Below are 16529 nucleotides of genomic sequence, written 5' to 3'. Positions count from 1 at the left end.
ATGGACCTCTAGGCTAGTGTAGTGTGTAGAGGGTCACTGGGAGTGTAAGAAAACACTAAGGGTGTCCAAGATACCCCTCCCCAAGTAGGAGTAAAGTGCTACTACTTCCCCAGAAACACACTAAACTCGTGATAGAGGATTCTGCAAAGACCACAACAGACTGTAAAGCACTGAAGATGGATTCCTGGACCTGAGGACCTACAAAGGAAGGGGTCCAAGTCGAAAAGTCATGAAAGTGTCCAGGGGGGGCAGGAGCCCACTAAATCCCAGATGAAGGTGCAAAATGGCTGCCTCTCGAAAGGTGCTAGGAACTTCTCCTTGGTGCAGAAGATTTCCCACGGTGTGTTGGGGGATGCAGCATTGTTTCTTTGGAGAAAGACCACAAACAAGCCTTGCTAGCTGCAAAGGTTGCAGTTAAAGAAAAAGGGTGCTGCCCGGGCCCAGGAAGGATCAGGAGGTCGCCACTCAGAAGAGGAGACAGAGGCGGCCCTCAGCAATGCAGAGAGCCCATGCACAAGAAGGCAGCACCCGCAGAAGTAATTGAACATGGGTTCAAGAAAACTGAGCACAGTGGTCATCTCAACACTATAAAAGAGGGCCCCAACTCAGCAAATTGAACAATGCAGGACGGAGTGCTGGGGAACTGGGCTAGGCTGTGCATGAAGGATTCCTTGCAGAAGTGCACAGAAGCCCTAGCAGCTGCAGTACATGCAGTACACAGGATTACCATCTGGAGAGGGGAGGCAAGGACTTACCTCCTCCAATTTTGGACAGTTAGACCACTGGATGGTCTGGGTCACTTGGGTCCACCACCTGCTTTCCAGGGGCCACACTCGTCAGGATGAGAGGGGTCCCAGAGTACCAGTGACGCTGAAGTTTGGTGCCTGCTGGAGCAGGGGGAAGATTCCATCAACCCACTGGAGATTTATTTGTGTCTTCCAGTGAAGGGTGAAGGCAGACAGACCTCAGAGCATGCACCACCAGGAAACAGTAGAGAAAGCCGTCAGGATTAGGCGCTACAATGTCGCTGGTAGTCTTCTTGCTACTTTGTTGCAGTTTTGCAGGCGTCCTGGGGCAGTAAGCGGTCGATCCTTGGCAGAAGTCGGAGGGGGAGATGCAGAGGAATTCTTGCAAGTCGTTATCTGAGGAAAAGCCCACAGAAGAGACCCTAAATAGCCTTCAGAGGAGGACTGGCCACCTAGTGAGGTAAGCACCTATAAGGAGGGGTCTCTGACGTTACCTGCTGGCACTAGCCTCTCAGAGGGCTCCATTGTGCCCTCACACCTCTGGATTCAAGATAGCAGAAGTCTGGGGCACACTGGAGGAGCTCTGGGCACCACCCCTGGGGTGGTGATGAACAGGGGATTGGTCACTCACCTTTCCTTTATCCAGTTTCACGCCAGAGCAGGGCCTGGGTGTTCCCTGAACCGGTGTAGACTGGCTTATGCAAGGAGGGCACCATCTGTGCCCTTCAAAGCATTTCCAGAGGCTGGGAGAGGCTACTCCTCCCCAACCCTTAACACCTATTTCCAAAGGGAGTGGGTGTAACACCATCTCTCAGAGGAAATCCTTTGTTCTGCCTTCCTGGGACTGGGCTGCCCAGACCCCCAGGATGGCTAAATCCTGTCTGTGGGGTGGCAGCAGCGGTAGCTTCAGTGAAAACCCCAGAGAGCTGGTTTGGTAGTACCCGGGGTCCATAGTGGAGCCCTGTGGATGCACCCCAATACCAGATTTGGCATAGAGGAACAATTCCAGGATCTTAGACATGTTACATGGCCATATTCAGAGTTACTATTGTGAAGCTACATATAGACATTGACCTATATGTAGTGCACATGTGTAATGGTGTCCCCGCACTCACAAAGTCCGGGGAAATTGCCCTGAACTATGTGGGGGCACCTTGGCTAGTGTCAGGGTGCCCTCACACCTAGTAACTTTGCAACTAACCTTCACTAAGGGAAGGTTAGACATATAGGTGACTTATAAGTTACTTAAGTGTAGTGTAAAATGGCTGTGAAATAACGTGGACATTATTTCACTCAGGCTGCAGTGGCAGTCCTGTGTAAGATTTGTCTGAGCTCCCTATGGGTAGCAAAAGAAATGCTGCAGTCCATAGGGATCTCTTGGAACCCCAATACCCTGGCAGAGCCTTAGTGACACAGTTAGGCACTACACAGGCATACACATTTAGGCCACAAACTATGAGCACCGGGTTCCTGGCTAGCAGGATCCCAGTGAGACAGGCAAAACACACTGACAAATAGGGTTTTTACTATAAGCACTGGGGTCCTGGCTAGCAGGATCCCAGTGAGAAAGTAAAAACACACTGACATATACTCACAAACAGGCCAAAATTGGGGGTAACAATGCTAGAAAGAGGCTTCCTTCCTACACCAACATCATCAGATCCCATGGTCTCAACATAATCTCCAAAACAGAGGACACCTGTTAGAAATGGGGCCTCTAGTTGGCAGAGGTATACGCCTTTGTCCAAATAGGGATCACAATCCTAGTCAGGGTAGGTCACACACAATCCAAATTATCTTATGCCCACCCTCTGGTACATTGGCACTGAGCAGTCAGGCTTAACTTAGAAGTCAATGTGTAAGAATTTGGGTAATAAATCATGCAATAACACACTGAGTACACTACAAAAAGACACCACACAGATTTAGGAAAATATAAGATATTTATCTGATTAAATTATGGTCAAAACGATTAAGATTTGATAATCACAAGTTGAAATGTCACTTTTGTAATGATATGAAGAGTCTTTAGTTCTTAAAAGCAACAATTGTATCTTGCAAGCACAAGGTACCTGGTTTGCATCAAAATTACACGCACTAAGACCGCAGAGGAGATGCATGTAAAAAAGTAGGTGTGTGTCGTATTTCTGGGTGCGCACAGATGATGCATTGATTCTTTTCCATGCGGCAAGGGCTTTGCATTGAATTCTGGTGCACAGGCTTCAATCTTCTTTGTGATGCGGGGTCTTTTGACGTCCAGGGACGATGCATGGAAATCCTCGGCATGCGGGACGAAGTCACAGCTGTTGTGTCGATCCGGTGGGTAATGCGTTGGAGTTTCTGCCGTACGGCTGGCGGTGCGTCGATTCCTCTTGCAAGAAGTCGGGCTGCGTAGTTCCAGCTTGGCTATGCGTCGATCCGGTGGGCTGTGCGGTGACGTTCCAGTCGCAACATTGGCGCTGCTTCAATTTCCATTTCGGGGAGCCAGGCTGCGTCGTTCCGGTTCGGCGATGCAGTGATTTTCTTACTCCTGGACAGGCTATTGGTCGATTTTCACTGCACAAGGTGAAGATAAAGTATTTTTGGCCCTGAGACTTCAGGAAACAGGAGGCAAGCTCAATCCAAGCCCTTGGAGAGCACTTCTCAGCAAAGCCGAGGCCAGCAAGGCAGCAGGGCAACAGCAAGGCAGCAGTCCTTTACACTAAAGTAGTCCAGGTGAGTCCTTTGGGCAGCCAGGCAGCTTCTCTTGGCAGGTTGCAGGTTCTGATGCAGAGTGTCTGCCCAAGAAATGTCTCTGTTGGTAGGGTCAGGTACCCAGTTTATATACCCAAAAGCTCCTTTGAAGTGGGGGAGAGTCAAAGAGTGGTTTTGAAGTACACAAGGTCCCCTTTCAGTACAACCCTGTCTACCAGGGTCCCAGTAGGGGGTTTGGCACTCCATTGTGTTAGGGCAGGTCACTGTCCTTTGAAATGTAAGTGTCAGGCCCTCTGTCCTTCCAGCCCAGGAAGACCCATTCAGTATGCAGATGTGTGCAGGTGTGACAGCATCCTGTGTTTGTGGTTGTCTGGGTGAAATGCACAAGAGAGCGGTCAACCAGCCCAGCCCAGACGTTGTTTGGAGACAGGCTGTAAGCCACAGAAGGATTTAAGTGCAGAGTAATGCTCACTTTCTAAAAGTAACATTTCAAAAATAGTAATATAAAATCTAACTTCGCCAATAAGCAGTATATGAGGGTAGCTCTAAGGTTAGCCTATGAAAGGAGCAGGCCTCACAGCAGTGGAAAGTGAATTTAGGAGTTTTCCACTACAAGGACATATAAGACACACAGATATATGTCCTGCCTTTTACCTACATAGTACTCTACCCTCTGAGTTACCTAGGGCCTACCTTAGGGGTGACTTATATGTAGAAAAAGGGGAGTTTAGGGCTTGGCAAGTACTTTTAAATGCCAAGTCGAAGTGGCAGTGAAACTGCACACACAGGCCTTGTAATGGCAGGCCTGAGACATGGTTAGGGGGCTACTTATGTGGATGGCACAACCAGTGCTGCAGGCCCACTAGTATCATTTAATTTACAGGCCCTGGGCACATGTAGTGCATTTTACTAGGGACTTACAAGTAAAATAAATATGCCAACTGGGTATCAGCCAATATCACCATGTTTTAAGAGAGAGAGCATATGCACTTTAGCACTGGATAGTCGTTGTAAAGTGCGCAGAGTCCTAAAACCAGCAAAAATAGTGTCAAAAAGTGGAGGGAGGCAGGCAAAAATTTGGGGGTGACCACCCTAAGGCTGTCAGGTCTAACAACACCTAACTCATCGAACCAATTTACACAGATGCATGGCAAGTGTCGCCGACTTGATGAAGAACAACTGCCTGCAGCTGAACACAGACAAGACGGACATACTGATCTTTGGCAACAGCAGCAACACATGGAAAGACTGCTGGTGGCCATAAGATTTAGTACTTGCAACCACTCCCTCAGAACACGCCAGAAACCTCAGAAGCATAATTGACAACAAGCTCACCATGAAATCACAGATGAACACCATCTCCTCTACTTGCTTCCTCTCTCTGTGCATGCTATGTAAGATCGTAAGATCTTCCGGTTGCTACCCCTACACATGAGACATACCGTGACACAGGCAATCATCACCAGCCGACTGGGCTATGGTAAATCTCTTTATGTAGGAATCATCACACAACTCCTACAGAGACTTCAGACCACACAGAATGGCACAGCTAGACTCATCCTCAACCTTCCCTGACGAACCCACATCACACCGCACCTCACACAACTCCACTGGCTCCCCGTACAGAAGATATACTTATTCAAGCTGTTGATACATGCACACAAAGCTCTACACAAAAAAGGACCTGCCTACATTTTCCACTGCCTGAACTTCCACTAACGGCTGAGCAGACTACCCCCTACCTCCCAACTGAAGCGGAAGTGGAGGATACTCCTTCTCCCACATCGCAGCAAAGACCTGAAACACACTCCCCACACAACTCCAACCATCACCTCACTTCTGGAATTCTGAAGGACCCCAAGACCTGGCTGTTCGAATGAGCCGCTGAGACCTTCAGGCACCTGGATGCCCTACCCGGTGATTAGTTACGCTTTATAAAGTGCAATTGATTGATTGGTCTGGACTGGTAGCCTGTTCTGCAGTTCACCCATGCTGAGCCTCCGAGTAGCAATGCAGCAGAACAGTACACAAACATGCACCAGGCATACAAGTCTGGGATGGTTAAGTTCTGACTGTAATAAATTGGATAATTGGTTGAATCTAGTGAAAACCCATTTCATATAAGGGTCACAATCCTTGCCAGGGTTAACCACAAAAGTCACTTATGCTTAACCCTTGGCACAAAAGCAGTCAGGCTCAACTTAGAGGAACTGTATTAAGTGTGTATGCAGCCTTAACACAGCAAAAAATTGAAAACACAACACACGAAAAATCATAAACCCATTTAGAAAAATAGAGTAAATTCTAAAAAATAAAATAAAATAACAGCAAAATTAAAATAATGCAATCAGTAGAACCAGAGTTATGAGTTGTTAAAGTCTTAATTAAAAAAAAAGTGATGCACCAATTGCAAGTATCTGGTTGTACCAGACCAGGAATAAATCACAAGTTCAGGCCATCTGTGATGGAGCGTGGGCCAGATACAGGTCCAGGGTTGTTCTGCGGGAAGGTTTTCCTTCGGACTTTGAAGTAAGCGTAGTGTGTCATGGCTCTGCAGAGCTCTGCGTCACTCCGCATTGGATCTGGTGAGGCTTTCATTAAGGAGTTAAGCAGCTCTGTGGGACTCTGCATTGTGTAGCTCTGGATCTGGAGAAGCCTTCAGTGAGGAGCGGCGTGGTGTGCTTTTGTGGGGCTTTCATCGCTCTGTGTTGGTTCCAGTGAGGCTTCTAGTCAGGAGTTGTGCTGTGCTGCTCTGTGTGGCTTTTTGCTGCTCAGCATTGGATTTGATGAAGTCTTTGGTTAGGAGCTGCATGGCTTTGTGAGGCTCTGTGTTGCTTTATGTAAGATCTGGTGAAATCTTCAGTTAAGTAAGGAGAAGTGCACTCTAACTGCACTCAAGTGTCCATGACCTCGAGGACAGCTCTAGGGGGTTAGGACTCACTCACACAGAGACAGGCAAAGGGGACCGGGTCAGGTCCAGTTGGGTTTGGTTAGCTGGGAAACAGGAGAGGCCTCTGGAACTCCTTGTATCCCAGTAGTTAACACAGGAGGTCAGCCAATTTGCCCTTGGAGTCACATCCGTGGTCCTGGGTTCTCCTGAGGCAGGTCCAGTCTTCCTTCTTGTCTCAGACAACATGCAGTCCTTCTGAGTTTTTCCAACTCTATGAGTGTTCTAATTTCAGGTTCTGGTCACTTGTATGCCCGGTTCCTGTGAGTGGGGACACAAAAAGGTTCTAGTCAGATCTTCTCTTTCTCATGGATTTGGCTCCATCCTGCCTAGTGAAACAAAGGGCAGGCTAGACCAGGTGTGAGCTGCATCTGCCAGTGACAGGGTAGGCATCTTCCTATGTCAGGAAGGACTGGGTACAGTCCTGAGGCTACCCTTTAAAGTGCAATCAGGGCAGGGGCACAGCTCTTCCTCAGCCATCCTGTCAGGAAGGCCCTCGCCCCTCACATCCAGGCCCTTTGTCCATGTCTGGTAAGAATACACATCTCACCACAGGAGAGCTATAATCAGTCAGGTGGTCCTGGACAGTGGCAGAAAGGCACATTTGGCTGTAAAAGTTGCATTTTCAAAACAGTAATTTAATACTAGACCTGGCCATTGGGTTGGATTTTATATCCATATTTCAATGTGTCCTTGAATAATATTTCTAGCTAGCCCCAAGCTGAATTTATGCATTAAAATGCTTTTTATCCCAGTTCTTTTCCATGGGTGAGACAGTCTTGTCCTGTGAGCATTTAGTGCCTTCTTTTAGGGTGGCTTTTAAATATTAAAAAAAGAAAGCTAATGCGTGGCAAAAGGTTTATTTTCAAAATGGCACAAATTATAAAGAGTTCAGGTATCAGGGGGTCACACAGCAGATAAACTTTGTATATAGGAATACTGCATTACAGTTTCTTAATGCAAAAGAGGTGTCACTAAAAATCTTTGACATGTTGATAATGTGTATGGTAACACAACAAAAAGACCTGAGGTATCAGTGGTTAAGCTGTTCAGTCGATTACATTTGTACCTACTTTACTAGAGTGGATTTTGGCTCTTTGGTCCCCTGTGCTTCATTCCAAAACATACACAAAATCAAACACCTGCACGTATCAGGGGCAAATACATCCCAGCTTCACATTTCACGTTATATCCACTTGAATAGATAAGTGTTCTAACTCAGCTCTTTTTGCCAGGAAGCTGTGTACTCAAGCAGCCCTACAATTTGTGATGTTTGATACGTTATCTGTATTGCATATTGCTGAATCTAAAAAAATAAGCACTGATGCTTCGCACAATCCACTGATTTGAGGGTCTCCATTTCACTCCACATGCCCCATTATGACAACCTGACAGAATCATAGCCCATTTTGGTGTGGTGATAACAAGGCTGGGTTTTCAATGAAACGCAGCACAGGATAATGTAGTCATACATACTCCATGTGGCCCATATTGCTGTGAGCAAGTCCCACTTTTTCTGGTGGTGGGCATTGAGGTGCTGAGGGCTTCCAAAAGAAAATTATTTTAAAATGTGGAGCAAACAATGATATTTTCCACATATTGGCCAAAAGGCTGTCGATTGTACAGTCAGTTCTGAATAGAAACTTGTGCGCTACTTAATTTCTTCATGGTCTAGCACTGCACCCTGTAGCATAATATCTCTACAGCAGCAAATCACAAGTGTACATATTTGAGAATTCTCTGCAGCTCCATGAGGGCTACATTCAGAACACAAGAAGCAGATGCCTGTTTAGCCCACCTACCCCAAAATCGGGCCACTGGCTTCTTGTCAACATGGGTGTTTCCCTGTATCCCATTCGAACTTTTTAAGATTGTGTACTTGAAGAGTGAAGGTTTACCTTATGCTGAGTGGGTGTTTGTTAAGAAGCTTTCCTGGCTGCTCGAGGGCCCCTTGTGTAAGGTTCTGTCTCCTTCTCAGTGTGGCCAATGATGACAGTTTCCATGTCACAGAACGTGGCCCTTTCTGCAAGTGTCACTCTGCCGCTCCGTCAAGGTCCTCTCTGACAGTCTGACATGACTCAGAGCTCCTATGGAGGGGTCACGGTTTACATGCTGCTTAGTGCATCCCGCAATGAGATTCACCAGGGTGTAGAGTCTATTTACTTGATGAGAGGGTCTCCTTGCCACTCCAGTCTGCCCCTCAATGAGCTCGATGGTTACAACCACACATCACTGAACCTGATAATCTCAGTGCTTTGCTGGACTTCAAGGGACTAGTTCTCCCACCATGCCCAAAACACCTACATTGTTCACCCTTTATATAATGTTCCTGCATCCACAGCTAGTCTTATCAATTCATAAATCTCAACACCCCTCACTCTATTACAAGGTGATGTTGTCAAGCAGGGAGTCCTCTGACTAGGGAAAATCAATTTTCTTTGGCAAGGGATACCGATGGCCGTTTGGCAGTCTCAGATTTAGAGTCTCTGCATGGGGAATCTTGACTCCTGCTCAGTATGGTTCGCTGACAATGGCCTCCTGCAGTTGAGGCTCAATTGCTCCTGGTAGAGCCTATTTCTACTCAGATCATCACCCTCCAGTTGCCATATGGTGGTGCCAGAAGCCAAATGGGGGTCATGTCTATACAATAGCCCTAGGTTAAAGACAGCAGCATGCACTGACTAAGACTTAATTCATATCTTGTTATATTTTTTCTAGCCAAATGTGGAGCCAATTTGCAGGACCCCTGGAAAGCATTCCCTTTAATATTGAAAGCTAATGCAGATTGCACCTGGACAATAACGAAGGAAGACACCAGAACCATTAGACTCATCTTCTCAGACTACACGTGAGTACATATTCATTTCTATTAGAAATAGCAGATGTTGGGGGGTGATGATTTTACCAAGCTCCCAAAAGGCATGAGGTCAGGGGAAATCTTTAGTGCCTACTTAACCGCACACGAAGCCCATATTCTGAACAATGTGCATGCATGCAACAGTGGCTTTTCAAATGTCAGTAGGCTGTTAAGTCTGTGTTAACTGAAGAAAGTAGCAGTAGGATTTTTTTTTTAAATAGACTTCTGTGATTACAAAGAAAGCAATGCTTGTTTTAGTACCATTTATGAAAAGACAGCCAGGCAGTGTTCGATTTACCAAGAAAGTTCGGTGTGATCAATTGAGGTATGTATATAAAAAATGCAATGGCTCATTGCCTAGTTTCATTGTTTAGTGTGCAAATAACTTTGGTGGAAGTCCTGCATAATATTTTGCCTCAAAGTGTCAACAAAACCTAATTCCGTAAGTCTTTTGCAAGAATGCCCTATGAAAAGTCTCATAAAGAGTACCTTTCTGACTAGAGATGGTGACGTCTCACACAATGTATATTTAGATCTGCCTCTTAGTCCTGTGGATATTTAGATAAAACCCTGTATGTAGGTAATTCTCGGTTCACAACTCACTAGGGTTTGCCCATGTACAAGGTCCTGTCTTCTACAAATTGTTCTCCGTTGCCTCCACACTGTGCTTAAGCGTGAGAGTAATAGATACCCATCCAAGTCAAACATGACTCCGGGAGGATTCTGAGTGGTTTTACTAATAACAAATATCAACACCAATGTGTGGCAGGCTTCACCATCAATGTATTGCTTCTCTGTTTCTGAGCACCACTACCTCAGGTAGTGTGGAAAGCAACAGCTCCTGGGGCTAGATTTACAAAGAGCTTGCATTTCACTTGCGTCATGCAAGGTGACACAAGGCAATGCAAGCCCTTGAGTGGAATTTAAAAAGCCATACAAAGCCATCTTTAGTAAAGCCAAGGTAACGCAAACCAGTGCGTATCGCTGCCTTGCCTTAACTTGAAGCTGGGAGGCTTTCCATCGGTAGATTGTGGGTATTCCCATGCATCCAACCATGGATTTTGGTGCATTTCCAGATTTACACAGTTGTAAACCTGTGGATGAGTCAAAATGGTTCGCCAACCATGTGTAAAGAGGAGAATAATCCTTCTTTCTCTTTGTTACTTCATTTTTTATGTATTTTATGCATTCTGTATCACACTAGGAAAAAGGAAAATGGCTTCGAGGATTTTTTTTTTGCAGGAAGGTATTCAAATAATTTAGTTTGTAACGGAGGCACACTTGCACACGGTGCAAGCATGCCTGAATTGGTGCTAGGCAGCACACAGTGCACCAGTACAAGGAGTCTGCAGAAATGTGCCATATCTTTGTAAGTATGGTGCATTTCTGACGTCTCTCTTTCATACAATGCAGCACACCAAGTTGCCTTGCTGTGTTGTGTTGTGTGAAATGTTTTTCAATCTGTTCCAAAGTGTCAAATAATGAGATTTTTTCAATAGGTCCTGGCTCAGTTTTTAAATGTATTTAACAGTTTGCTGCAGTAATGCCATACCAAAACGGTGTTGGTATGCTTTAAATAGAATACACATATGTTACACCTGTATGTTCAAAGTGTGGAGTGTTCTAAGTTCTGAGGCCACCTTGACCCTTTACTTAGGGGGATCCCTGTGAAGGTAATAAATAACATTTTGAATTTGATTTTTCACCCAAACTGGGAGACAGCGGATCTGCTTAACTGCTTGAGTAATGAGCAGGTGTGATCAAACTTTCCTGTGGAGGAGATTAGTCCTGCCACGAATGGATAACAACTTTTAATGGCGTGAATGTGCTAGCCTCACTTCCACCCATTTGGCATTGTCCATACTCGAGATGATCAGAGCCTGGGCTACTGAGTACAACCAGGTAAGGATTAAGAAATTCTTAATATTCTGCAGTGGGGCATCATTATGAGAAACCCATAAATATCACAAGAACCGGTAATGGGAGTTAACAGCACGGCAGGTAACACAATTAGGTGGCAACATGAAAACTCAGAGATTTCTCAGCCAGTGATTGCTCCAGCTCTCAGGAGGCCAAACCTCTGTTTAAAAATCTGCCAGAAAACATGAAGAAATTGGTGCAGAAACTACGATTCTTGCTTCTATTTTTTTAAAGTATGTTTATTTTATTGAGAACATACAAGAGACATTCATCACAATCGACATATCACGCTATTGTTTTGTGCACAGTATGAAATATAACATCTGGTATGCATTATATGCTTATACAGGTTGTAGAGCTCATATATATCTTTAACTCATCATGGAGCCAACAAAGCCGTGCAGGTGTGTATCTGGATAATTGGCGTGAAGGTGTGGATGCATTGTCTACTGTAGACAATGCTGAACAAGGAAAAACGGTTTGATAATGTAAGTATCGGATTCCAGGGTATGGCACATTATATTCAGCTATAGAGGAGTTGTGGTGTCAGAGTGTGCGCGTTGAATCAGAAATAGTCAGTAAAGAACAGCAGGCAGCACCATCAGTGGGTGCAGGGGAAAGGGACTGCAGTGCACCAGAGAGGGGAGCAGATCCCAGAAGCTCTGCTGGGCGACATGTGAAAAAGGGAGCAGAGCACACTCAGTTTTTCTTGGGGGGTGGTAGTATGGTCTTCAGCCGCGATGCAGCGAGACACCGCGGTGGAACCGAAAAGGCAGAGTGTGCGCAGGTCAGTGTTCAGTTGTTTAAGGCGGCCTGTTATCATCTTGCATAGATTGCTGAAAGTGTGTGAGGGTTGTGGCCCACTTATTTGAAATTGGGTGCTTTCGGAGGCCTAGAAATTCCTTGCTATGGTGTGCCTCCTGTTCAGCCACTCCCCACTTGGCATGGCCCCCCCGCCCAGCTTCTACAGGGAAGTGTGAGTGTGCAGATGGCCACCATAAGTTTCAGGCCCACAAATTGAGTGTGAACCCTGTGGCTCTTCTTATGTCTAAAGATTGTGCTGGCCTCCCATGTTTGTAAGTCCGGCAGGGCTGTCACCTCTCGAAGTGTGTTGTGTATGGTGGACCAATAATGTTGTAGCAAGGGGCAGGACTCTAGCATCTGGCAGAAGTCTGCCCCTAAAAGGGGGCTGTCAGGGCAGGTATTTGTGCTGAGGAGTAATAGTGATTTAATCGTGCTGGGTGAGATATGCTCAATGTAACATATAAAATTGAATATTCTTAAAACTGGAGTTTCATGAGACCCTTTTTGGATGGGATAATGTTGGATGTGTAGCAGGGTCTTCCCAGTGAAAGTTGGTGTGTGTGGAGCATACAGGCCCATGTTAACACCACCTGCAGGGGCCAGTGGGAGGCAGGTACCACTTGGGGAAAAGCACGCTGTGTAATGTGGCCGGCTTATAGCCTCCCCCATGTAGCATTGGGCTGTCTAGCTTGACAACCACTGGGTGGCCAGGAAGTAGGCTTCAAAGAAGTGAGAAGCCAGTCACCCTCCCCCCCCCAGGGCCACTTTATGGCGTTGTGCATCCCAGAATAAAGGGCACTGCAGTGTGTCTAGTTCTCTAAAGAAAGGGCTGGGGAAATAATAAATATAATAATATGGGCAGGACAATCAGTTTTGCCAGGGTGATTTTGCTGATTGGGACGAGCAGGAGTGACTGCCAGAATTTCATCTACTTGTGGATACCAGCAAGGGGTCTACCAGGGGTGGCTCCTCCATTACAGCGGAGGAGCAGCGCCCCACTGAAATGCCCCAGAAAAGCCCCAGAGGTGTAAAATAAAATGGTAATGAAGGTCGTTTTTTAAATTTTTCCTAAACCCATTCCGAACTGAGTGTCAGGATGAGGCGGGGCCTGCTGAGTGGCAGCAGCAGCAGGGAGGAGTGGATGGCTGCCTGTGTACAAGTTTAAAGTGTGCATGTCTCTTTGGCCGGTTGTCTTGCTACAGACAGCCAGACATGCACATTTTAAACCAGGACTTCTGTGCACTTGAGAGCACTGAAAGAGGCCACTCCCTCCAATTCTGACGCTGCTTTTATGCTGGTTACCAACATGAAAGCAGTGCTAGGATTGGTTAGGGGTATTTGCTAGAGCCTGGGAGCCTTGAGGAGACAGAGCAGAACACAGTTCAGAGAGAGGACATCATGCAGCAAGCAAGGTAAGTGGATATTTCCTTTTTTATTTACTGTTGCCACTCTCCACGGATGCATGCACCCACGCACCACCCATTTGCCTGCCCCCTCCACTCTAAGTACTTGCCAGCCGCTGCTGGGTTCTACCAAGATTTTCCTCATATAAACTGTCTGTGATCGAGATGAACCCCCAAATAGCGGATCTCCTCTGCGCACCATTGCAATAGTGCTCCTCCTAGGGTTATGGCACACTGCGGATGTCCTTGGTGCAGGGGGTAAACTGCAGACTTAGCCCCATTCACCCAAGACTGGATACCTCTGTGAAAGCCGTAAGGGCTGTGTGCAGCGGGGTGAAGGGCCATTGCATGTCTTTGAGATATATGAGTAGGTTATCTGCATAAAGCGAAACTGCATGGACATGGTCTGTTAGGATGATTGTATGAGGCTGGCCCTCTATGTAGTGTGCAAAACCAGGCAACTGTGTAAAAGGTCTGTGCAACCACACGTTTGCTTACAGAGGTAAGAACTAGACCACCTAGATCTAATTTTTATGTTAGCTTGGTCGAGCAGTTAGGCTAATCTTGGAGAAGTGCAAAGCATTTGTTGTACTCACAGTATCAATAAAGCAAGACACACACTCAAAAGAATAACTCAAGACCACTTTACAAACATACTTCAGAGTTGTATAAAATGTTTAAGGCTAAGATCATCAAAATCGGGTAAGTACTTTTAAGTTATTGTAAGGAAATGCCTCCTTGGCATGGTTACCCCCTGACTTTTTGCCTTTGCTGATGCCAAGTTATGATTTGAAAGTGTGCTGAGGCCTGCTAATCAGGCCCCAGCACCAGTATTCTTTCCCAAACCTATACCGTTGTCTCCACAACTGGCACTCCCTTGTAACTGGTACCCCTGGTACCAAGGGCCCTGATGCCAGGGAAGGTCTCTAAGGGCTGCAGCATGTCTTATGCCACCCTGGGGACCCCTCACTCAGCACAGACACACTGCTTGCCAGCTTGTGTGTGCTGGTGGGGAGAAAATGACTAAGTCGACATGGCACTCCCCTCAGGGTGCCATGCCAACCTCACACTGCCTATGGCATAGCTAAGTCAGGGTGCACTATACCACAGGTGAGGGCATAGGTGCATGAGCAGTATGTCCCTACAGTGTCTAAGCAAAACCTTAGACATTGTAAGTGCAGGGTAGCCATAAGAGTATATGGTCTGGGAGTCTGTCATACACGAACTCCACAGCACCATAATTGCTACACTGAAAACTGGGAAGTTTGGTATCAAACTTCTCAGCACAATAAATGCACACTGATGCCAGTGTACATTTTATTGTGAAATACACCCAGAGGGCATCTTAGAGATGCCCCCTGAAAACATACCCGACTTCCAGTGTGGGCTGACTAGTTTTGCCAGCCTGCCACACACCAGACATGTTGCTGGCCACATGGGGAGAGTGCCTTTGTCACTCTGTGGCCAGTAACAAAGCCTGTACTGGGTGGAGGTGCTTCTCACCTCCCCCTGCAGGAACTGTAACACCTGGCGGTGAGCCTCAAAGGCTCACCCCCTCTGTTACAGCGCCACAGGGCATCCCAGCTAGTGGAGATGCCCGTCCCCTCCGGCCACGGCCCCATTTTTAGCGGCAAGGCCGGAGGAGATAATGAGAAAAACAAGGAGGAGTCACTGGCCAGTCAGGACAACCCCTAAGGCCCTAAGACCTGAAGGATCCGACCTCCAGTGCAGAAGCGACCCTCAGGTGGCTCTCTCCCTCGCCCAGGTGGTGGCTACCCCCCTTGCCTGCCTGCCTGCCTGCCCTGGGTCTCCCATTGAAACCGATTGCAAACCCGATGCCTGTTTGCACTCTGCACCCGCCCGCCCCTGTGCCGCTGAGGGTGTACTTTTTGTGCTGACTTGTGTCCCCCCCAGTGCCCTACAAAACCCTGCTGGTCTGCCCTCCGAAGTCACGGGTACTTACCTGCTGGCAGACTGGAACCAGGGCACCCCCTTCTCCATTGAAGCCTATGCGTTTTGGACACCACTTTGACCTCTGCACCTGACCGGCCCTGAGCTGCTGGTGTGGTAACTTTGGGGATGCCCTGAACCCCCAACGGTGGGCTACCTTGGACCCAACCTTGAACCCTGTAGGTGTTTTACTTACCTGCAAAACTAACCAATACTTACTCCCTCCAGGAACTGTTGAAAATTGCACTGTGTCTAGTTTTAAAATAGCTTATTGTCATTTTTGCCAAAACTGTACATGATATTGTGTTGATTCAAAGTTCCTAAGAGACTTGAGTGAAATACCTTTCATTAGAAATATTACTTGTAAATCTTGAACCGATGGTTCTTAAAATAAACTAAGAAAATATATTTTTCTATATAAAAACCTATTGGCCTGGATTTGTCTTTGAGTCTGTGTGTTCCTCATTTATTGCCTGTGTGTATGTACAACAAATGTTTAACACTACCCTCTGATAAGCCTGCTAGACCACACTACCACAAAATAGAGCATTCGAATTATCTCTTTTTGCCACTATCTTACCTCTAAGGGGAACCCTTGGACTCTGTGCATGCTATTTCTTACTTTGAAATAGTACATACAGAGCCAACTTCCTACAGTTATGAATTTTCAAAGTTTGGCAATAATAGTCTGTTTGTGGGTAATTACGCACCATAGGAATCAATGAAAAAATACTTTTAAAATCCATATAAATTGAGGCAATGCGTTAACCAATGTCTCCTCTTGGTTGTAGTGCCCCGTGGACCAGCTAGAGAAGTTTCTGTGGCTCCCGGGTTTCTCGCGGGAGAATTTGCAGAAAGTCATTAGAGGTGGCGCAAGGCCACTGTGTGGGACCACTTGGAAAAGCACTGCACAGGTGGACTTCAAGGTGCATCCCGTGGGTCCCCTTGAAGTGTCGAGGTCACAAGGGGTGTGAGGTCCTTAGAACACAGCTGAATCTTTGGTGCAGGGCACAGGGCGGCCAGGTGCAGAGTGAATCGGTGAGCCAGGAGCTGAGCAAAAAGGTGCCCTTGGAATCAGGAGGTAGGTAATTTTAAGGGTCGCTTGCAGGTTAGCAAGGGCCGTCTGGTAGAAGGTCCTGGTGTTTTCTGAAGTCCCTTAACTGGGGCTTCTTCCTGGTCCTTTTTCAGTCCAGAGGGCACTGTCCTTC

General features: G+C 46.7%; 1 protein-coding gene across 1 annotated transcript in view; it reads left to right on the top strand.

The window, feature by feature from the left end:
* CUZD1 (CUB and zona pellucida like domains 1) overlaps window positions 1–16529 on the top strand; it is a 148820-nt gene that overhangs the window by 24292 nt on the left and 107999 nt on the right. Inside the window, exon 2 of the mRNA XM_069239159.1 lies at window positions 9106–9235. Coding sequence (XP_069095260.1) covers window positions 9106–9235 — 130 coding nt within the window. The remainder of the gene's footprint in view (window positions 1–9105; window positions 9236–16529) is intronic.

Source organism: Pleurodeles waltl, chromosome 6, assembly GCF_031143425.1.
Source record: "Pleurodeles waltl isolate 20211129_DDA chromosome 6, aPleWal1.hap1.20221129, whole genome shotgun sequence".
NCBI lineage: Eukaryota > Metazoa > Chordata > Amphibia > Caudata > Salamandridae > Pleurodeles > Pleurodeles waltl.
The sequence above is the reverse complement of the archived record's forward strand: the minus strand, read 5'-3'. Positions and strand labels throughout refer to the sequence as shown.